This window comes from Triturus cristatus, chromosome 5_2 (genome assembly GCF_964204655.1).
Source record: "Triturus cristatus chromosome 5_2, aTriCri1.1, whole genome shotgun sequence".
Lineage (NCBI taxonomy): Eukaryota > Metazoa > Chordata > Amphibia > Caudata > Salamandridae > Triturus > Triturus cristatus.
Genome location: NC_140588.1, coordinates 1124449099 through 1124472173, shown reverse-complemented (window position 1 = coordinate 1124472173; position 23075 = coordinate 1124449099). Strand labels below are relative to the sequence as shown.

The following is a 23075-nucleotide window of genomic DNA, read 5'->3' as shown; positions in this document are numbered from 1 at the left end:
AATTATTCTATAACCGTGGCAACCGGACACGTCTAAGCTTTGTGGGTTATCTGTGAAGAGTAACCTGCTCTCCTGGCTGGGGTCGCTAAAGACGTAAAAACAAAGGTAAGTATTAGCGAACGTGATGGCTCAGTGAGATGAGTGCTCGGTCCGGCCAAAGAGAGTGCTCTAGAGGCTACGAGTGTGACTCCTCGCAAGACGAACCAGCCCTCACAACCCTCCATGTTCAGTCAATTGAGAGCCATCATGTGGGTGAATATGACGTGTGATTTTACAGCACCTAGAAACGGCAGCGTTGCGCTATGAGGTGACAGTTTCTTTTGACAAATTATAGGTATTGCTAACTTTCGACTCTTTGCAACACTGGAAATAGTCAGAGGGTTCTCCCCAAAGATCTGGAGTGACCCACTTCCAGGATGGGAGGGGAATGTTTCACCGCAGAAAGGATTGGGGTGTTGGGGAATAAATAGCTTTCTCGACAAGCGAAATGAGAACCCTGCGGAAAAAGAAATGCTTTTTCATATTCAGCTGCCCTTTCCAATTCAATTCGTAGAGTTGCACAGTATGTTCATCTCCACACATGTGATGGCAAACCTAGATAATTTGCAAAACTGGTGCCATGCTACCCCTGTAAACAGCAGCTGATGTGGATTCCAGATGTGCTTGTGTGTCTTTTCGAGAGTCAGAAGACATGGAGGTGTAGACATTAGCACAGCGTGTGCACTTCCATGCATGCATTGGGCTCTGTGTGTAACTACCCCAGTGGTGCAGACATCAGTACAGTGTGTGCACTTCCATGCATGCATTGGGCTCTGTCTGTAACTCCCCCAGTGGTGCAGACATCAGTACAGTGTATGCACTTCCATGCATGCATTGGGCCCTGTCTGTAACCCCCCCCAGTGGTGCAGACATTAGCAGAGCGTGTGCACTTCCATGCATGCATTGGGTCCTGCCTGTAACCCCCCAGCGGTGCAGACATCAGCATTCATGCATGCATTCGGCTCTGTCTGTAATCCCCCCAGCAGTGCAGACATCAGCATCCATGCATGCATAGGGCCCTGTCTGTAACTCCCCCAGTGGTGCAGACATCAGCATTCATGCATGCATTGGGCTCTGTCTGTAATCCCCCAGCGGTGCCGACATCAGCACAGCGTGTGCCCTTCCATGCATGCATTGGGTCCTGCCTGTAACCCCCCCAGCGGTGCACACATCAGCACAGCTTGTGCCCTTACATGCATGCATTGAGACCTGCCTGTAACCCCGCAAAGCAGTGCAGACATCAGCATTAATGCATGCATTGGGCTCTGTCTGTAATCCCCCCAGAAGTGCAGACATCAGCAGAGCGTGTGCCCCTCCATGAATGCATTGGGCCTGTCTGTAACTCCCCCAGCGGTGCAGACATTGGCATTCATGCATGCATTCGGCCCTATCTGTAACACCCCCAGTGGTACAGACATCAGCATTCATGCATGCATTTGACCCTGTCTGTAATTCCCCAAGCGGTGCAGACATCAGCATTCATGCATGCATTGTGCTCTGTCTGTAATCCCCCAGTGGTGCAGACATCAGCATTCATGCATGCATTCGGCCCTGCCTGTAACCCCCCCAGAGGTGCAGACATCAGCATTCACGCATGCATTGGGCTCTGTCTGTAATCCCCCCAGCGGTGCAGACATCAGCATTCATGCATGCATTTGGCCCTGTCTTTAATCCCCCAGCGGTGCAGACATCAGCATTCATGCATGCATTGGGCTCTGTCTGTAATGCACCCAGCGGTGCAAACATCAGTATTCATGCATGCATTGGGCTCTGTCTGTAATCCCCCAGCGGTGCAGACATCAGCACAGCATGTGCCCTTCCATGCATGCATTGGGCCTGTCTGTAACCCCCCCAGCTGTGCAGACATCAGCATTCATGCATGTGTTGGGCCCTGTGTGTAATCCCCCAGCGGTTCAGACATCAGCATTCATGCCTGCATTGAGCCTGTGTGTAATCCCCCCAGCGGTGCAGATATCAGTATTCATGCATGCATTGAGCCCTGTGTGTAATCTTCTCAGCGGTGCAGACACCAGCATTCATGCATGCATTGGGCTCTGTCTGTAAACCCCTAGCGGTGCAGACAGCAGCATCCATGCATGCATTGGGCTCTGTGTGTAACTCCCCCAGCGGTGCAGACATCAGTACAGCGTGTGCACTTCCACACATGCATTGGGCCCTGTCTGTAACCCCCCCAGCGGTGCAGACATTAGCAGAGCGTGTGCACTTCCATGCATGCATTGGTCCCTACCTGTAACCCCCCCAGCGGTGCAGACATCAGCATCCATGCATGCATTGGGCTCTGTCTGTAATGCCCCCAGCGGTGCAGACATCAGCATCCACGCATGCATAGGGCCCTGTCTGTAACTCTCCCAGTGGTGCAGACATCAGTACAGCGTGTGCACTTCCACACATGCATTGGGCCCTGTCTGTAACCCCCCCAGCGGTGCAGACATTAGCAGAGCGTGTGCACTTCCATGCATGCATTGGTCCCTACCTGTAACCCCCCAGCGGTGCAGACATCAGCATTCATGCATGCGTTGGGCTCTGTCTGTATTCCCCCCAGCCGTGCAGACATCAGCACAGCGTGTGCCCCTCCATGCATGCATTGGACCTGTCTGTAACTCCCCCAGCAGTGCAGACATCAGCATTCATACATGCATTCGGTCCTGTCCGTAATCCCATATTGGGGCAGAGATCAGCATTTATGCATGCATTCGGCCCTGTCTGTAACCCCCCCAGCGGTGCAGACATCAGCATTCATGCATGTATTCGACCCTGTCTGTAATCCCCCCAGCGGTGCAGACATCAGCATTCGTGCATGCATTGGGCTCTGTCTGAAATCCCCCAGCGGTGCAGACATCAGCATTCATGCATGCATTCGGCCCTGTCTGTAACCCCCCCAGCGGTGCAGACATCAGCATTCATGCATGCGTTGGGCTCTGTCTGTAACACTACCCGCGGTGCAAACATCAGCATTCATGCATGCATTCGGCCCTATCTGTTATTCCCTTAGCGGTGCAGACATCAGCATTCATGCATGCATTGGGCTCTGTCTGTAATGCCCCCAGCGGTGCAGACATCAGCATTCATGCATGCATTGGGCTCTGTCTGTAATCCCCCAGCGGTGCAGACATCAGCACAGTGTGTGCCCTTCCATGCATGCATTGGGCCTGTCTGTAACCCCCCCAGCTGTGCAGACATCAGCATTCATGCATGCATTGGGCCCTGTCTGTAACCTCCCCAGCGGTGCAGACATCAGCATTCATGCATGCATTGGGCCCTGTCTATAACCCCCGCAGCGGTGCAGACATCAGCATTCATGCATGCATTGAGCCCTGTGTGTAATCCCCCCAGCGGTGCAGACATCAGTATTCATGCATGCATTGAGCCCTGTGTGTAATCCCCCCAGCGGTGCAGACATCAGTATTCATGCATGCATTGGGCCCTGTCTATAACCCCCGCAGCGGTGCAGACATCAGCATTCATGCATGCATTGAGCCCTGTGTGTAATCCCCCCAGCGGTGTAGACACCAGCATTCATGCGTGCATTGGGCTCTGTCTGTAAACCCCTAGCGGTGCAGACAGCAGCATCCATGCATGCATTGGCCCTGTCTGTAACCCCCCAGCGGTGCAGACATCAGCATTTATGCATGCATTGGGTACTGTCTGTAACCCCGCCAGCGGTGCACACATCAGCACAGCTTGTGCCCTTCCATGCATGCATTGGGCCCTGCCTGTAACCCCCCCAGCGGTGCAGACATTAGCATTCATGCATGCATTTGGCTCTGTCTGTATTCCCCCCAGCAGGGCAAACATCAGCACAGCGTGTGCCCCTCCATGCATGCATTGGGCCTGTCTGTAACTCCCCCAGCAGTGCAGACATCAGCATTTATACATGCATTCGGCCCTGTCCATAATCCCCTATTGGTGCAGAGCTCAGCATTTATGCATGCATTCGGCCCTGTCTGTAACCCCCCCAGTGGTACAGACATCAGCATTCATGCATGCATTTGACCCTGTATGTAATTCCCCAAGCGGTGCAGACATCAGCATTCATGCATGCATTCGGCCCTGCCTGTAACCCCCCCAGCGGTGCAGACATCAGCATTCAAGCATGCATTGGGCTCTGTCTGTAATCCCCCCAGCGGTGCAGACATCAGCATTCATGCATGCATTTGGCCCTGTCTTTAATCCCCCAGCGGTGCAGACATCAGCATTCATGCATGCATTGGGCTCTGTCTGTAATGCACCCAGCGGTGCGAACATCAGCATTCATGCATGCATTGGGCTCTGTCTGTAATCCCCCAGCGGTGCAGACATCAGCACAGCATGTGCCCTTCCATGCATGCATTGGGCCTGTCTGTAACCCCCCCAGCTGTGCAGACATCAGCATTCATGCATGCGTTGGGCCCTGTCTGTAATCCCCCCAGCGGTTCAGACATCAGCATTCATGCCTGCATTGAGCCTGTGTGTAATCCCCACAGCGGTGCAGATAGCAGTATTCATGCATGCATTGAGCCCTGTGTGTAATCCCTCCAGCGGTGCAGACATCAGTATTCATGCATGCATTGGGCTCTGTCTGTAAACCCCTAGCGGTGCAGACAGCAGCATCCATGCATGCATTGGGCTCTGTGTGTAACTCCCCCAGCGGTGCAGACATCAGTACAGCGTGTGCACTTCCACACATAAATTGGGCCCTGTCTGTAACGGGGAACAACCTTTACAACGCAACCATTACAACGCACTACCTTTACAACGCATTTTTTACAACGCATAATCCTTTACAACGCATGACATTACAACGCATGACACTACAACGCATTTTTAAAAACTACCTTTACAACGCATTCCATTACAACGCATACTACCATTACAACGCATACCATTACAACGCATAATATTACACTACACTATCCAACACTTACCCTACTGTTGCACCCCCTGGAGTTAGAATAGTAATTTTTACCCCTATACTATCCAACACTTACTCTACTGTTGCACCCCCTGGAGTTAGAATAGTAATTTTTACCCCTATACTATCCAACACTTACCCTACTGTTGCACCCCCTGGAGTTAGAATAGTAATTTTTACCTCTATACTATCCAACACTTACCCTACTGTTGCACCCCCTGGAGTTAGAATAGTAATTTTTACCCCTATACTATCCAACACTTACCCTACTGTTGCACCCCCTGGAGTTAGAATAGTAATTTTTACCCCTATACTATCCAACACTTACCCTACTGTTGCACCCCCTGGAGTTAGAATAGTAATTTTTACCCCTATACTATCCAACACTTACCCTACTGTTGCACCCCCTGGAGTTAGAATAGTAATTTTTACCCCTATACTATCCAACACTTACCCTACTGTTGCACCCCCTGGAGTTAGAATAGTAATTTTTACCCCTATACTATCCAACACTTACCCTACTGTTGCATCCCCTGGAGTTAGAATAGTAATTTTAACCCCTATACTATCCAACACTTACCCTACTGTTGCACCCCCTGGAGTTAGAAAAGTAATTTTAACCCCTATACTATCTAATACTTACCTTAAATGCAATGTAATATTATGCGTTGTAATGGTATGCGTTGTAAAGGTAGTATGCATTGTAATGGAAATGCGTTGTAAAGGTATTTTTTAAAAATGCGTTGTAGTGTCATGCGTTGTAATGTCATGCGTTGTAATGGATTATGCGTTGTAAAAAATGCGTTGTAAGTGCATGCGTTGTAAAAGTGTGCGTTGTAACGTCATACATCCGTCTGTAACCCCTCCAGCGGTGCAGACATCAGCATTCATGCATGCATTGAGCCCTGTGTGTAATCTTCTCAGCGGTGCAGACACCAGCATTCATGCGTGCATTGGGCTCTGTCTGTAAACCCTAGCGGTGCAGACAGCAGCATCCATGCATGCATTGGGCTCTGTGTGTAACTCCCCCAGTGGTGCAGACATCAGTACAGCGTGTGCACTTCCACACATGCATTGGGCCCTGTCTGTAACCCTCCCAGCGGTGCAGACATTAGCAGAGCGTGTGCACTTCCATGCATGCATTGGTCCCTACCTGTAATCCCCCCAGCAGTGCAGACATCAGCATCCATGCATGCATAGGGCCCTGTCTGTAACTCCCCCAGTGGTGCAGACATCAGCATTCATGCATGCATTGGGCTCTGTCTGTAATCCCCCAGCGGTGCCGACATCAGCACAGCGTGTGCCCTTCCATGCCTGCATTGGGTCCTGCCTGTAACCCCCCCAGCGGTGCACACATCAGCACAGCTTGTGCCCTTACATGCATGCATTGAGACCTGCCTGTAACCCCGCAAAGCAGTGCAGACATCAGCATTAATGCATGCATTGGGCTCTGTCTGTAATCCCCCCAGAAGTGCAGACATCAGCAGAGCGTGTGCCCCTCCATGAATGCATTGGGCCTGTCTGTAACTCCCCCAGCGGTGCAGACATTGGCATTCATGCATGCATTGGGCCCTGTCTGTAACCCCCCCAGTGGTGCAGACATCAGCATTCATGCATGCATTTGACCCTGTCTGTAATTCCCCAAGCGGTGCAGACATCAGCATTCATGCATGCATTGTGCTCTGTCTGTAATCCCCCAGTGGTGCAGACATCAGCATTCATGCATGCATTCGGCCCTGCCTGTAACCCCCCCAGCGGTGCAGACATCAGCATTCACGCATGCATTGGGCTCTGTCTGTAATCCCCCCAGCGGTGCAGAAATCAGCATTCATGCATGCATTTGGCCCTGTCTTTAATCCCCCAGCGGTGCAGACATCAGCATTCATGCATGCATTGGGCTCTGTCTGTAATGCACCCAGCGGTGCGAACATCAGTATTCATGCATGCATTGGGCTCTGTCTGTAATCCCCCAGCGGTGCAGACATCAGCACAGCATGTGCCCTTCCATGCATGCATTGGGCCTGTCTGTAACCCCCCCAGCTGTGCAGACATCAGCATTCATGCATGTGTTGGGCCCTGTGTGTAATCCCCCAGCGGTTCAGACATCAGCATTCATGCCTGCATTGAGCCTGTGTGTAATCCCCCCAGCGGTGCAGATATCAGTATTCATGCATGCATTGAGCCCTGTGTGTAATCTTCTCAGCGGTGCAGACACCAGCATTCATGCATGCATTGGGCTCTGTCTGTAAACCCCTAGCGGTGCAGACAGCAGCATCCATGCATGCATTGGGCTCTGTGTGTAACTCCCCCAGCGGTGCAGACATCAGTACAGCGTGTGCACTTCCACACATGCATTGGGCCCTGTCTGTAACCCCCCCAGCGGTGCAGACATTAGCAGAGCGTGTGCACTTCCATGCATGCATTGGTCCCTACCTGTAACCCCCCAGCGGTGCAGACATCAGCATCCATGCATGCATTGGGCTCTGTCTGTAATGCCCCCAGCGGTGCAGACATCAGCATCCACGCATGCATAGGGCCCTGTCTGTAACTCTCCCAGTGGTGCAGACATCAGCATTCATGCATGCGTTGGGCTCTGTCTGTATTCCCCCCAGCCGTGCAGACATCAGCACAGCGTGTGCCCCTCCATGCATGCATTGGACCTGTCTGTAACTCCCCCAGCAGTGCAGACATCAGCATTCATACATGCATTCGGTCCTGTCCGTAATCCCATATTGGGGCAGAGATCAGCATTTATGCATGCATTCGGCCCTGTCTGTAACCCCCCCAGCGGTGCAGACATCAGCATTCATGCATGTATTCGACCCTGTCTGTAATCCCCCCAGCGGTGCAGACATCAGCATTCGTGCATGCATTGGGCTCTGTCTGAAATCCCCCAGCGGTGCAGACATCAGCATTCATGCATGCATTCGGCCCTGTCTGTAACCCCCCCAGCGGTGCAGACATCAGCATTCATGCATGCGTTGGGCTCTGTCTGTAACACTACCCGCGGTGCAAACATCAGCATTCATGCATGCATTCGGCCCTATCTGTTATTCACTTAGCGGTGCAGACATCAGCATTCATGCATGCATTGGGCTCTGTCTGTAATGCCCCCAGCGGTGCAGACATCAGCATTCATGCATGCATTGGGCTCTGTCTGTAATCCCCCAGCGGTGCAGACATCAGCACAGTGTGTGCCCTTCCATGCATGCATTGGGCCTGTCTGTAACCCCCCCAGCTGTGCAGACATCAGCATTCATGCATGCATTGGGCCCTGTCTGTAACCTCCCCAGCGGTGCAGACATCAGCATTCATGCATGCATTGGGCCCTGTCTATAACCCCCGCAGCGGTGCAGACATCAGCATTCATGCATGCATTGAGCCCTGTGTGTAATCCCCCCAGCGGTGCAGACATCAGTATTCATGCATGCATTGAGCCCTGTGTGTAATCCCCCCAGCGGTGCAGACATCAGTATTCATGCATGCATTGGGCCCTGTCTATAACCCCCGCAGCGGTGCAGACATCAGCATTCATGCATGCATTGAGCCCTGTGTGTAATCCCCCCAGCGGTGTAGACACCAGCATTCATGCGTGCATTGGGCTCTGTCTGTAAACCCCTATCGGTGCAGACAGCAGCATCCATGCATGCATTGGCCCTGTCTGTAACCCCCCAGCGGTGCAGACATCAGCATTTATGCATGCATTGGGTACTGTCTGTAACCCCGCCAGCGGTGCACACATCAGCACAGCTTGTGCCCTTCCATGCATGCATTGGGCCCTGCCTGTAACCCCCCCAGCGGTGCAGACATTAGCATTCATGCATGCATTTGGCTCTGTCTGTATTCCCCCCAGCAGGGCAAACATCAGCACAGCGTGTGCCCCTCCATGCATGCATTGGGCCTGTCTGTAACTCCCCCAGCAGTGCAGACATCAGCATTTATACATGCATTCGGCCCTGTCCATAATCCCCTATTGGTGCAGAGCTCAGCATTTATGCATGCATTCGGCCCTGTCTGTAACCCCCCCAGTGGTACAGACATCAGCATTCATGCATGCATTTGACCCTGTATGTAATTCCCCAAGCGGTGCAGACATCAGCATTCATGCATGCATTCGGCCCTGCCTGTAACCCCCCCAGCGGTGCAGACATCAGCATTCAAGCATGCATTGGGCTCTGTCTGTAATCCCCCCAGCGGTGCAGACATCAGCATTCATGCATGCATTTGGCCCTGTCTTTAATCCCCCAGCGGTGCAGACATCAGCATTCATGCATGCATTGGGCTCTGTCTGTAATGCACCCAGCGGTGCGAACATCAGCATTCATGCATGCATTGGGCTCTGTCTGTAATCCCCCAGCGGTGCAGACATCAGCACAGCATGTGCCCTTCCATGCATGCATTGGGCCTGTCTGTAACCCCCCCAGCTGTGCAGACATCAGCATTCATGCATGCGTTGGGCCCTGTCTGTAATCCCCCCAGCGGTTCAGACATCAGCATTCATGCCTGCATTGAGCCTGTGTGTAATCCCCACAGCGGTGCAGATAGCAGTATTCATGCATGCATTGAGCCCTGTGTGTAATCCCTCCAGCGGTGCAGACATCAGTATTCATGCATGCATTGGGCTCTGTCTGTAAACCCCTAGCGGTGCAGACAGCAGCATCCATGCATGCATTGGGCTCTGTGTGTAACTCCCCCAGCGGTGCAGACATCAGTACAGCGTGTGCACTTCCACACATGCATTGGGCCCTGTCTGTAACGGGGAACAACCTTTACAACGCAACTTTTACAACGCACTACCTTTACAACGCATTTTTTACAACGCATAATCCTTTACAACGCATGACATTACAACGCATGACACTACAACGCATATTTAAAAACTACCTTTACAACGCATTCCATTACAACGCATACTACCATTACAATGCATACCATTACAACGCATAATATTACACTACACTATCCAACACTTACCCTACTGTTGCACCCCCTGGAGTTAGAATAGTAATTTTTACCCCTATACTATCCAACACTTACTCTACTGTTGCACCCCCTGGAGTTAGAATAGTAATTTTTACCCCTATACTATCCAACACTTACCCTACTGTTGCACCCCCTGGAGTTAGAATAGTAATTTTTACCTCTATACTATCCAACACTTACCCTACTGTTGCACCCCCTGGAGTTAGAATAGTAATTTTTACCCCTATACTATCCAACACTTACCCTACTGTTGCACCCCCTGGAGTTAGAATAGTAATTTTTACCCCTATACTATCCAACACTTACCCTACTGTTGCACCCCCTGGAGTTAGAATAGTAATTTTTACCCCTATACTATCCAACACTTACCCTACTGTTGCACCCCCTGGAGTTAGAATAGTAATTTTTACCCCTATACTATCCAACACTTACCCTACTGTTGCACCCCCTGGAGTTAGAATAGTAATTTTTACCCCTATACTATCCAACACTTACCCTACTGTTGCACCCCCTGGAGTTAGAATAGTAATTTTAACCCCTATACTATCCAACACTTACCCTACTGTTGCACCCCCTGGAGTTAGAAAAGTAATTTTAACCCCTATACTATCTAATACTTACCTTAAATGCAATGTAATATTATGCGTTGTAATGGTATGCGTTGTAAAGGTAGTATGCGTTGTAATGGAAATGCGTTGTAAAGGTATTTTTTAAAAATGCGTTGTAGTGTCATGCGTTGTAATGTAATGCGTTGTAATGGATTATGCGTTGTAAAAAATGCGTTGTAAGTGCATGCGTTGTAAAAGTGTGCGTTGTAACGTCATACATCCGTCTGTAACCCCTCCAGCGGTGCAGACATCAGCATTCATGCATGCATTGAGCCCTGTGTGTAATCTTCTCAGCGGTGCAGACACCAGCATTCATGCGTGCATTGGGCTCTGTCTGTAAACCCCTAGCGGTGCAGACAGCAGCATCCATGCATGCATTGGGCTCTGTGTGTAACTCCCCCAGCGGTGCAGACATCAGTACAGCGTGTGCACTTCCACACATGCATTGGGCCCTGTCTGTAACCCTCCCAGCGGTGCAGACATTAGCAGAGCGTGTGCACTTCCATGCATGCATTGGTCCCTACCTGTAACCCCCCAGCGGTGCAGACATCAGCATCCACGCATGCATAGGGCCCTGTCTGTAACTCCCCCAGTGGTGCAGACATCAGCATTCATGCATGCGATGGGCTCTGTCTGTATTCCCCCCAGCCGTGCAGACATCAGCACAGCGTGTGCCCCTCCATGCATGCATTGGACCTGTGTGTAACTCCCCCAGCAGTGCAGACATCAGCATTCATACATGCATTCGGTCCTGTCCGTAATCCCCTATTGGGGCAGAGATCAGCATTTATGCATGCAATCGGCCCTGTCTGTAACCCCCCCAGCAGTGCAGACATCAGCATTCATGCATGTATTCGACCCTGTCTGTAATCCCCCCAGCGGTGCAGACATCAGCATTCGTGCATGCATTGGGCTCTGTCTGAAGTCCCCCAGCTGTGCAGACATCAGCATTCATGCATGCATTCGGCCCTGTCTGTAACCCCCCCAGCGGTGCAGACATCAGCATTCATGCATGCGTTGGGCTCTGTCTGTAACACCACCCGCGGTGCAAACATCAGCATTCATGCATGCATTCGGCCCTATCTTTTATTCCCTTAGCGGTGCAGACATCAGCATTCATGCATGCATTGGGCTCTGTCTGTAATGCCCCCAGCGGTGCAGACATCAGCATTCATGCATGCATTGGGCTCTGTCTGTAATCCCCCAGCGGTGCAGACATCAGCACAGCGTGTGCCCTTCCATGCATGCATTGGGCCTGTCTGTAACCCCCCCAGCTGTGCAGACATCAGCATTCACGCATGCATTGGGCCCTGTCTGTAACCTCCCCAGCGGTGCAGACATCAGCATTCATGCATGCATTGGGCCCTGTCCATAACCCCCCCAGCGGTGCAGACATCAGCATTCATGCATGCATTGAGCCCTGTGTATAATCCCCCAGCGGTGCAGACATCAGTATTCATGCATGCATTGAGCCCTGTGTGTAATCCCCCCAGCGGTGTAGACACCAGCATTCATGTGTGCATTGGGCTCTGTCTGTAAACCCCTAGCGGTGCAGACAGCAGCATCCATGCATGCATTGGCCCTGTCTGTAACCCCCCCAGCAGTGCAGACATCAGCATTTATGCATGCATTGGGTCCTATCTGTAACCCCACCAGCGGTGCACACATCAGCACAGCTTGTGCCCTTCCATGCATGTATTGGGCCCTGCCTGTAACCCCCCCAGCGGTGCAGACATTAGCATTCATGCATGCATTGGGCTCTGTCTGTATTCCCCCCAGCAGTGCAAACATCGGCATTCATACATGCATTCGGCCCTGTCCATAATCCCCTATTGGTGCAGAGCTCAGCATGTATGCATGCATTCAGCCCTGTCTGTAACCCCCCCAGCGGTGCAGACATCAGCATTCATGCATGCATTCGACCCTGTCTGTAATCCCCCCAGCGGTGCAGACATCAGCATTCATGCATGTATTCGACCCTGTCTGTAATCCCCCCAGCGGTGCAGACATCAGCATTCGTGCAAGCATTGGGATCTGTCTGTAATCCCCCAGCGGTGCAGACATCAGCATTCATACATGCATTCGGCCCTGTCTGTAACCCCCCCAGCGGTGCAGACATCAGCATTCATGCATGCATTGGGCTCTGTCTGTAATACCCCCGCGGTGCAAATATCAGCATTCATGCATGCATTCGGCCGTATCTGTAATCCCCCAGCGGTGCAGACATCAGCATTCATGCATGCATTGGGCTCTGTCTGTAATGCCCCCAGCGGTGCAGACATCAGCATTCATGCATGCATTGGGCTCTGTCTGTAATCCCCCATCGGTGCAGACATCAGAACAGCGTGTGCCCTTCCATGCATGCATTGGACCTGTCTTTAACCCCCCCAGCTGTGCAGACATCAGCATTCATGCATGCATTGGGCCCTGTCTGTAACCTCCCCAGCGGTGCAGACATCAGCATTCATGCATGCGTTGGGCCCTGTGTGTAATCCCCCCAGCGGCGCAGACATCAGCATTCATGCCTGCATTGAGCCCTGTGTGTAATCCCCCCCAGCTGTGCAGACATCAGTATTCATGCATGCATTGAGCCCGGTGTGCAATCCCCCCAGCGGTGCAGACACCAGCATGTATGCGTCCATTGGGCTCTGTCTGTAAACCCCTAGCGGTGCAGACAGCAGCATCCATGCATGCATTGGCCCTGCCTGGAACCCCTCCAGCGGTGCAGACATCAGCATTCATGCATGCATTCGACCCTGTCTGTAATCCCCCCAGCGGTGCAGACATCAGCATTCATGCACGCATTGGGCTCTGTCTGTAATCCCCCAGCGGTGCAGACATAAGCATTCATGCAAGTGTTCGGCCCTATCTGTAACCCCCTAGCGGTGCAGACATCAGCATTCATGCATGCATTGGGTTCTGTCTGTAATTACCACGGTGGTGCAGACATCAGCATTCATGCATGCATTCGGCCCTCTCAGTAATCCCTCAGTGGTGCAGACATCAGCATTCATGCATGCATTGGGCTCTGTCTGTAATCCCCCCAGTGGTGCAGACATCCGTATTCATGCATGCATTCGACCCTGTCTGTAATCCCCCAGTGGTGCAGACATCAGCACAACGTGTGCCCTTCAATGCATGCATTCGGCCTGTCTGTAACCCCCACCAGCTGTGCAGACATCAGCATTCACTCATGCATGCATTGGGCCCTGTGTGTAATCCCTCCAGCGGTGCAGACATCAGCATTCATGCCTGCATTGAGCCCTGTGTGTAACCCCCCCCAGCGGTGCAGACATCAGCATTCATGCATGCATTGGGCCCTGTGTGTAATCCCCCCAGCAGTGAAGACATCAGCATTCATGCACGCATTGAGCCCTGTGTGTAATCCCTCCAGCGGTGCGGACACCAGCATTCATGCGTGCATTGGGCTCTGTCTGTAAACCCCTAGCGGTGCAGACAGCAGCATCCATGCATGCATTGGCCCTGTGTGTAATCTCCCAGTGGTGCAGACATCAGCATCCATGCATGCATTGGGCTCTGCCTGTAACCCTCCAGCGGTGCAGACATCAGCATTCATGTGTGCATTGGGCTCTGTCTGTAAACCCCCCAGCGGTGCAGACATCAGCATCCATGCGTGCATTGGGTTTAGCGGTGCAAAACCGATACCTGTTGCCCTGAAGCTCACATGTCAGCTGGGCCGCGTGGCTGCAGTCCACAGCCTCCGGGTCATTCGTCCGCCATTTCTCCACTTCAGCGATGCATTGGTCCATCGGGCCACCAATCACGATCTCTGTGAAGTAGTCGCATGCTGGGAGGAGGTACTGGAAGTACGGAGCGATGGACAGTTGGATCAGGGTCTGCCCTTTCACGCAGCCTGGGGAGGGAAATGTCCATCATTAGAATGAATGTTATGAAAAGGTCCATAGAAACCCCCTAAGGTAAACTATCTCTTCAATCATGCATACGACTCATTAGTGCAACCACTGCATACTTTTAGGACAATTATTAATATATATTTTAGGAGAAGGGGTTGAAGGAGAATTGAATAAGACAATTGGAAATCACACCCAAAATCCAGGGGGGCTTGAGATGGAAGCACCTGTCGATGCCAACAGAGAGTGGCCAAGGTCTCGGGTGAGAAGTTTGAACCTCCAATGATCATTACTGTGAGAAGGTGGCCTGATATATTCTGTCCACTAGTTCTAGTGGGCACACTGTATCTGTCCAAACAAGCCCTAATGGTGATAGGTTAAAGACAACCTTATGTGAAAGCTATCCTAGTGGTAGCTATGGAGAACAGCCTTCAGGCTAAGTCTTGAAGGAATGTAAAGCAACTTGTTTTACCAGTCTATAAATTCTTGAATGATCAAATGAAAAGACAACCACACCAGGTATATATTCAAAATATATGAATTTAAGATAAATCACACCCCTCTAGTCTCTTTATGAGACTGGAGTTCAAAGTACTTCAGTTACAAGTGTTTAAGCATCACTATAAGCACAAATACACGTTTGGGCCCTAGGGTCGTACCAAACCATATACTAAAATAGTGGTACAAGAACCACGACTGAGATAGGCAAGGTGCCTATCACCTCTAGAATCGCTAGGACCCCAAGGAACCACCCAAGGTAGGGATGTCGGGGACCTACGGGAGCCGTATGCAGTGTGGAAACACAACCGCGGGTTCCTATTACTTTCTATGGGGAATGTCGCGGTTGGAATTTTAAAGAGTAGGGACACTTCAAATCGAACTAGGACCAAAGCCTTTTGGACTAAGACAGTTCTAGGGCTAGCACCCTCGAGAGTACCGGAGTACTGGAGTTACCTCACCCAGGGATGCCGGGTGCATAGGTGCCTTTTGGTGTCGGGTTGCGTCATCAATTCCAATGGAAAGCCTGCAAAGAACTGCTGCTTCCGAGGAGAGGAGAAGTGTCCGGAGAGATCAAAGCCTGGATCTATTATGTAAGCAGTGGGGACAGAGTCTGGGTCACTTGCCAGTGACCTAGGGCAGGATGGACCAATGCCCACAGATGTTGGGTGCTGCAGGTGAGTTGTCGAGTGTCTTGACTCTTCAGCCACGAGGTCCAGGAGGCGTCGACGAAGTCCACGAGCAGGATTCGAGCTGTACCACGAAGTCTGTCGAGTGCTGTGGTGTCGGCGACCAGAAAGGACCCAACAAGCCTTGGCAACGGCAAGTCTCAGGAAATCAGAGAAAGGACTACGGTGCAGACCAGCAGGACCAGAAGGTTCAGGATATATGGTTCAGAGGTTCGTCCAGGGTAATCTAAAGTCCTAGGGACTGGGTTCCTATACTTATACTAAGTTTAGGGGATGGGCTACCTCTAAGGCTCCACCTATGGGTGGGCCTGGGGTGGGGGTGGTTACACCCCTTCCCCTTTGTCCAGTTTCACGCCAGAGCAGGGGCTGAGTGCCCCTGCAAACAGTTTGAACCGGGCTTTGCACAGGGACACCTTGTGTGCCCCAGGCAGTGTCTCAAAAGCATTCTGTGAATGCACCCTCCCTGCCCCAATACACATCAGCCTGTCTGGGGAGGTGGTTACACCTCCCTGTGACAGGAAACCTATTGTGCAGGCCTCCCCTGCTGGAGTTTCCCCCAGCAGCAGCAGGCCAGACCAGTGTCTGTGGCAGTGGCATCCATTTTGTGATGCCAGGGCTTTGAAAGGATTGAACCAGGTTTAGTCAGTGTGAACATGTCTCTCCCTCTAGAAAGGTGGAATGCTACCACCGCTGCCAGAACTGGCAGGGGGGTAGTATTCCAAAGCGTTTGACACCAAACACGTCATGTTTTGATGCAGCCATTCCAAAGTTGGCATTTACCGCGAGGTTATAATGCACTTAAGAGTATATGGTATGGCTGTATCACAGAACAGGCATAAGGAAGTATTTCCGAATGCTGCAGAGTGGCTCAGCTCATGCTTGGGCACCCTCTCACATAAAACCAATCACTCTGCCTTCAGGATTGTCAAGGCCTGCCATAGGAATGGCTTATAGGTTCATATGTGTCTGTATAAGGTAGTGATATAGGTAGCCTTACCCCAGCAAGGGGTGCAAGCACACCTTTACCCAGGTTGTAGTAGCAAACGTGTGGTGTCATTTTGGAGTGCTTCCCAGGGGTGGCATAATACATGCTGCAGCCCCTGGTAGGTCTCTGATGTACCTATGCCCTAGGTACAGAGTGTACCATATACTAGGGGCTTATAAGGCACTCCAGAATCCAATTAGATATGTACCTAATGTACATGGAAACCATTTTAGAGAGGAAGCAGCTAGACTGTGGTCCTGATTAGCAGGGCCACAGCCAGACTAAAGTCGAAAAACAGTGAAACACCAGCAAAAAGTGGGGGTACCCATGTGAAGCAGATCCTACTCTCCTACAGCCCACCTTGCCTTTTCAACGACGGGTGCCAGGAGCATATTCTCGTGGAGACACAATCTCCTTGCCTTTTGATCGACGGGTGCCAGGAGCGCGTTCTCACGGAGACACACCCACCTTGCCTTTTCACCAATGGGTGCCAGGAGCGTGTTCTCGTGCAGACACTCCCTCCTCTCCTTTTGACCGATGGGTGCCGGGAGCATGTTCTCATGGAGATACTCCCTCCGTGCCTTTTCACCGACGGATGCCAGGAGCATGTTCTCATGGAGACACGCACACCTTGCCTTTTCACCGACGGGTGCCAGGAGCGTGTTCTCATGGAGACTCTCTCTCCTTGCCTTTTCACTGACGGGTGCCAGGAGTGTGTTCTCGTGGAGACACTCCCTCCTTGCCTATTCACCGACGGATGACAGGAGCGTGTTCTTGTGGAGACACTCCCTCCTTGCCTTTTCACCGACGGGTGCCAGGAGCATGTTCTCATGGAGACACGCCCACCTTGCCTTTTCACCGACGAGTGCCAGGAGCATGTTTTCGTGGAGACACTCCCTCCTTGCCTTTTCACCGACGATTGCCAGGAGCGTGTTCTCGTGAAGACACTTCTCCTTGCCTTTTCACTGACGGGTGCCAGGAGCGTGTTCTCATGGAGAAACGGCCGGGTGCCAGGAGTGAGTTCTCACGGAGACACACCCACCTACCCTTTTCACTGACGGGCGCCAGCAGCTTGTTCTCACGGAGACACGCCTACCTTGCCTTTTCGCCAACGGAAGCCTGGAGCTTGCTCTTGTGGAGACACTCCCTCCTTGCCTTTTCACCGACGGGTGCCAGGAGCGTCTTCTCATGGAGACACGCACACCTTGCCTTTTCACCGACGGGTGCCAGGAGCATGTTCTCATGGAGACACGCCCACCTTGCCTTTTCACCGACGGGTGCCTGGAGCATGTTTTCGTGGAGACACTCACTCCTTACCTTTTCACCGACGATTACCAGGAGCGTGTTCTCGTGAAGACATTTCTCCTTGCCTTTTCACCGACGGGTGCCAGGAGCATGTTCTCACGGAGACACGCCATCCTTGCCTTTTCACCGACGGGTGCCAGGAGCGTGTTCTCGTGGAGACTCTCTCTCCTTGCCTTTTCACCTACAGGTGCCAGGAGTGTGTTCTCGTGGAGAAACTCCCTCCTTGCCTTTTCACCGACTGGTGACAGGAGTGTGTTCTCGTGAAGACACTCCCTCCTTGCCTTTTTACCAACGGATGCCAGGAGAAAGTTCTCATGGAGACACGCCCACCTTGCCTTTTCACCGACTGGTGCCAGGAGCGTGTTCTCGTGGTGACACTTCCACCTTGCCTTTTCACCAATGGGTGCCAGGAGCCTGTTCTCGTGGTGACACTCCCACCTTGCCTTTTCACCAATGGGTGCCAGGAGAGTGTTCTCCTGAAGACACTCCTCCTTGCCTTTTCACCGACGATTACCAGGAGCGTGTTCTCGTGAAGACACTTCTCCTTGCCTTTTCACCGACGGGTGCCAGGAGCATGTTCTCACGGAGACACGCCATCCTTGCCTTTTCACCGACGGGTGCCAGGAGCGTGTTCTCGTGGAGACTCTCTCTCCTTGCCTTTTCACCTACAGGTGCCAGGAGTGTGTTCTCGTGGAGAAACTCCCTCCTTGCCTTTTCACCGACTGGTGACAGGAGTGTGTTCTCGTGAAGACACTCCCTCCTTGCCTTTTTACCAACGGATGCCAGGAGAAAGTTCTGATGGAGACACGCCCACCTTGCCTTTTCACCGACGGGTGCCAGGAGCGTGTTCTCGTGGTGACACTCCCACCTTGCCTTTTCACCAATGGGTGCCAGGAGCCTGTTCTCGTGGTGACACTCCCACCTTGCCTTTTCACCAATGGGTGCCAGGAGAGTGTTCTCCTGAAGACACTCCTTCTTGCCTTTTCACTGACGGGTGCCAGGAGCGTGTTCTAATGGAGACACAGCCGGGTGCCAGGAGTGAGTTTTCACAGAGACACACCCACCTTGCCTTTTCACCGACGGGTGCCAGGAGCGCTTTCTCACGGAGACACGCCTACCTTGCCTTTTTACCAACGGGTGCCAGGAGCTTGTTCTCGTGGAGACACTCCCTCCTTGCCTTTTCACCGAAGGGTGCCAGGATCGTGTTCTCATGCAGATACTCCCTCCTTGCCTTTTCACCGACGGGTGCCAGGAGCATGCTCTCATGGAGACATACCCACCTTGCATTTTCATCGACGGGTGCCGGGAGCATGTTCTCCTGGAGACACTCACACCTTGCCTATTCACCGACGGGTGCCAGGAGCATGTTCTCATGGAGGCACAACCTTCTTGCCTTTTCACCGGTGGGTGCCAGGAGCGTGTTCTCATGGAGACACGGCCGGGTGCCAGGAGCGAGTTCTCACAGAGACACTCCCACCTTGCCTTTTCACCGACGGGTGCCAGGAGCGTGGTCTCACAGACGCACCCACCTTGCCTTTCCACTGACGGGTGCCAGGAACGTGTTCTCACGGAGACACGCCTACCTTGCCTTTTCACCAATGGGTGCCAGGAGCTTGTTCTCGTGGAGACACTCCCTCCTTGCCTTTTTACCGAAGGGTGCCAGGAGCGTGTTCTCATGCAGATACTCCCTCCTTGCCTTTTCACCGACGATTGCCAGGAGCATGCTCTCATGGAGACATGCCCACCTTGCATTTTCATCGACGGGTGCCGGGAGCGTGTTCTCGTGGAGACACTCACTCCTTGCCTTTTTACCGAAGGGTGCCAGGAGCGTGTTCTCATGCAGATACTCCCTCCTTGCCTTTTCACCGACGATTGCCAGGAGCATGCTCTCATGGAGACATGCCCACCTTGCATTTTCATCGACGGGTGCCGGGAGCGTGTTCTCGTGGAGACACTCACTCCTTGCCTATTCACCGACGGGTGCCAGGAGCGTGTTCTCATGGAGGCACAACCTTCTTGCCTTTTCACCAATGGGTGCCAGGAGCGTGGTCTAATGGAGACACTCCCTCCTTGCCTTTTCACCGGCGGGTGCCAGGAGCGTGTTCTCATGGAGACACGGCCGGGTGCCAGGAGCGAGTTCTCACAGAGACACTCCCACCTTGCCTTTTCACCGACGGGTGCCAGGAGCGTGGTCTCACAGACACACCCACCTTGCCTTTCCACTGACGGGTGCCAGGAACGTGTTCTCACGGAGACATGCCCACCTCGCCTTTTCACCTATGGGTGCAAGGAGCGTGTTCTCACACAGACACTCCCTCCTTGCCTTTTCACCGACGTGTGCCAGGAGCGTGTCCTCACGGAGACACGCCCACCTTGCCTTTTCTCCAACGGGTGCCAGGAGCGTGTTCTCACGGAGACACTCCCTCCTTGCCTTTTCACCGAGGGGTGCCAGGAGCATGTTCTCACAGAGACACTTCCTCCCTGCCTTTATACCGAGGGGTGCCAGGAGCGTGTTCTCACGGAGACACTTCCTCCCTGCCTTTTCACCGACGGGTGTCAGGAGCATGTTCTCAAGGAGACACTCCCTCCTTGCCTTTTCATCGATGGGTGCCAGGAGCATGTTCTCATGGTGACACTCCCTCCCTGCCTTTTCACCGACGAGTGCCATTAAAGTGTTCTCTTGGAGACACAAACTCCTTGCCTTTTCACTGACGGGTGCCAGGAGCGTGTTCTCATGGAGACACTTCCTCCTTACCTTTTCACTGACGGGTGCAAGGAGCGTGTTCTCACACAGACACTCCCTCCTTGCCTTTTCACCGACGGGTGCCAGGAGCGTGTTCTCATGGAGACACGCCCACCTTGCCTTTTCTCCAACGGGTGCCAGGAGCGTGTTCTCACGGAGACACTCCCTCCTTGCCGTTTTACTGAGGGGTGCCAGGAGCATGTTCTCACAGAGACACTTCCTCCCTGCCTTTTTACCGAGGGGTGCCAGGGGTGTGTTCTCATGGAGACACTCCCTCCCTGCCTTTTTACCGAGGGGTGCCAGGAGCATGTTCTCACGGAGACACTTCCTCCCTGCCTTTTTACCGATGGGTGCCAGGAGCATGTTCTCATGGAGACACCCCAACCTTGCCTTTTCATGGTCGGTTGCCAGGAGCGTGTTCTCATGAGACACGCCCACCTTGCCTTTTCACCTATGGGTGCAACAAGTGTGTTCTCATGGAGACACTCCCTCCTTGCCTTTTCACCGATGGGTGCCAGGAGCGTGTTCTCGTGGAGACACTCCCTCCTTGCCTTTTCACTGACGGGTGCCAGGAGCGTGTTCTCATGGTGACACTCCCTCCCTGCCTTTTCACCGACGGGTGCCATTAAAGTGTTCTCTTGGAGAGACAAACTCCTTGCCTTTTCATTGACGGGTGCCAGGAGCGTGTTCTCGTGGAGACACTTCCTCCTTGCCTTTTCACTGATGGGTGCCAGGAGTGTGTTCTCATGGAGACACTCCCTCCTTGCCTTTTCACTGGTGGTTGCCAGGGGTGTGTTCTCTTGAAGACACACCCACCTTGCCTTTTCACCAACAGGTGCCAGGAGCTTGTTCTCATGGAGACACAACTTCCTTGCCTTTTCACTGACGGGTGCCAGGACCTTGTTCTCATGGAGACACTCCCTCCCTGCCTTTTCACCGACGGGTGCCAGGAGCGTGTCCGAATGGAGACACGCCCACCTTGCCTTTTCACCGACGGGTGCCAGGAGCATGTTCTCACTGAGACACAACATCCTTGCCTTTTCCCTGATGGGTGCCAGGAGCGTGTTCTCATGGAGACACTCCCTCCCTGCTTTTCACCGATGGGTGCCAGGAGCGTGTTCTCATAGAGACATTCCCTCCTTGACTTTTCACCTGCAGGTGCTAGGAGCATGTTCTAATGGAGACACAAACGCCTTGCGTTTTCACCGACGGGTGCAAGGAGCGTGTTCTCATGGAGACACAATCTCCTTGCCTTTTCCCTGACGGGTGCCAGGAGCGTATTCTCATGGAGACACTCCCTCCTTGCCTTTTCACCAACGGGTGCCAGGAGCGTGTTCTCACAGAGAACTGACTTCCTTGCCCATGTTCTCAAATGAGCTGGCAAGGTATTCCAAACAGACAACAAACCTTTTACTACTTGTGCACAATACCTCTGAAACAAAAGTAGGCTTCTTTATACCTCTGCTAGAGCCAGTATAGCACAGTGATGGTGTTGAGGCTTACAAATTGTGATAATGATACAATTTGTCCCTGATTTTTTATCATGCAGCGCATGGTTTATTGTTTAGGTGCATAGTCATCATTTCACTTCAGTTCTGTCAAATTCCTCTTCCTGCTTTTGATATCTCTCCATGTCAACCCTCACTAACTGCCCTTTCTCTGAGAACAAAAGATTGCTGTAATCAATATCCCAATGATACTTTTCATCTAGTAAGCAGAGTTAAGGAAACAACTGAGATCCCCAGTCAGACAGCCCCCCCCCCCATATTTTATGGGTTCAATGAATACCAGCAGCACTGTTCCTCCATTCCTTCAGACTCCACTCTAGTAATCTCTGGGCTCCATGCACCCTATGCTAACGTTACAGAGTAATTGAAACAAAGCGAAGGATGCAATGAAAGTGAAGGACGCCCTACCCAAAGAGAAGGTCTTGTTCACAGCCGCAAACATCCTCGTGACGGTGTCTTCACGGAAGCCAGACTGGGGTCCAGCGTAGATGTTCATGAGTTTCTTCGGGTCCAAGAGTCGCTCATGGAGCTCTTTCAGCTCAGGAATGTACGCCATCGTCACACTCTACTCCTGTGGCCCGTGCACCGAGCTTTATACTAAGTCATCTAAATTGTAGATTGTCGAACAACAGATATCAATCAGTTGAATACTCATGTGTCTCAAAACTGGCTGAAAATTCATTCCTTTCTTGTTGACAGTTTGCAGCTGAGAGAAGCTTGTAAACATGACTTGTCTTGTTTGCCAAACATAATCATTGGACTCATGGGGCAAACAGCCTGAGGCGACCAGATAGAAATGTCTCATTACCATCATGGAAACAGGTAAAGCAGAGATGTTTCAAGGTCTTACTGATACAGGAAATATCCTTTTCCTTACACACCATCTTACATTTTCTTTTGTTACGTTTTGGACTTTTTCAATCATCTTTGAGT

The 23075-nt window shown here is 52.2% G+C and overlaps 1 protein-coding gene across 1 annotated transcript in view; it reads right to left on the bottom strand.

Moving 5' to 3' along the window:
- Positions 1-22703, bottom strand: part of LOC146829876 (indolethylamine N-methyltransferase-like) — a 59809-nt gene extending 37106 nt beyond the window's left edge. The window contains exons 1-2 of the mRNA XM_085608538.1: positions 22551-22703; positions 14209-14416 (exon numbers count right to left, since the gene is read on the bottom strand). Coding sequence (XP_085464664.1) covers positions 14209-14416; positions 22551-22698 — 356 coding nt within the window. The 5' untranslated portion in view covers positions 22699-22703. The remainder of the gene's footprint in view (positions 1-14208; positions 14417-22550) is intronic.
- Positions 22704-23075: the final 372 nt, after the last annotated feature.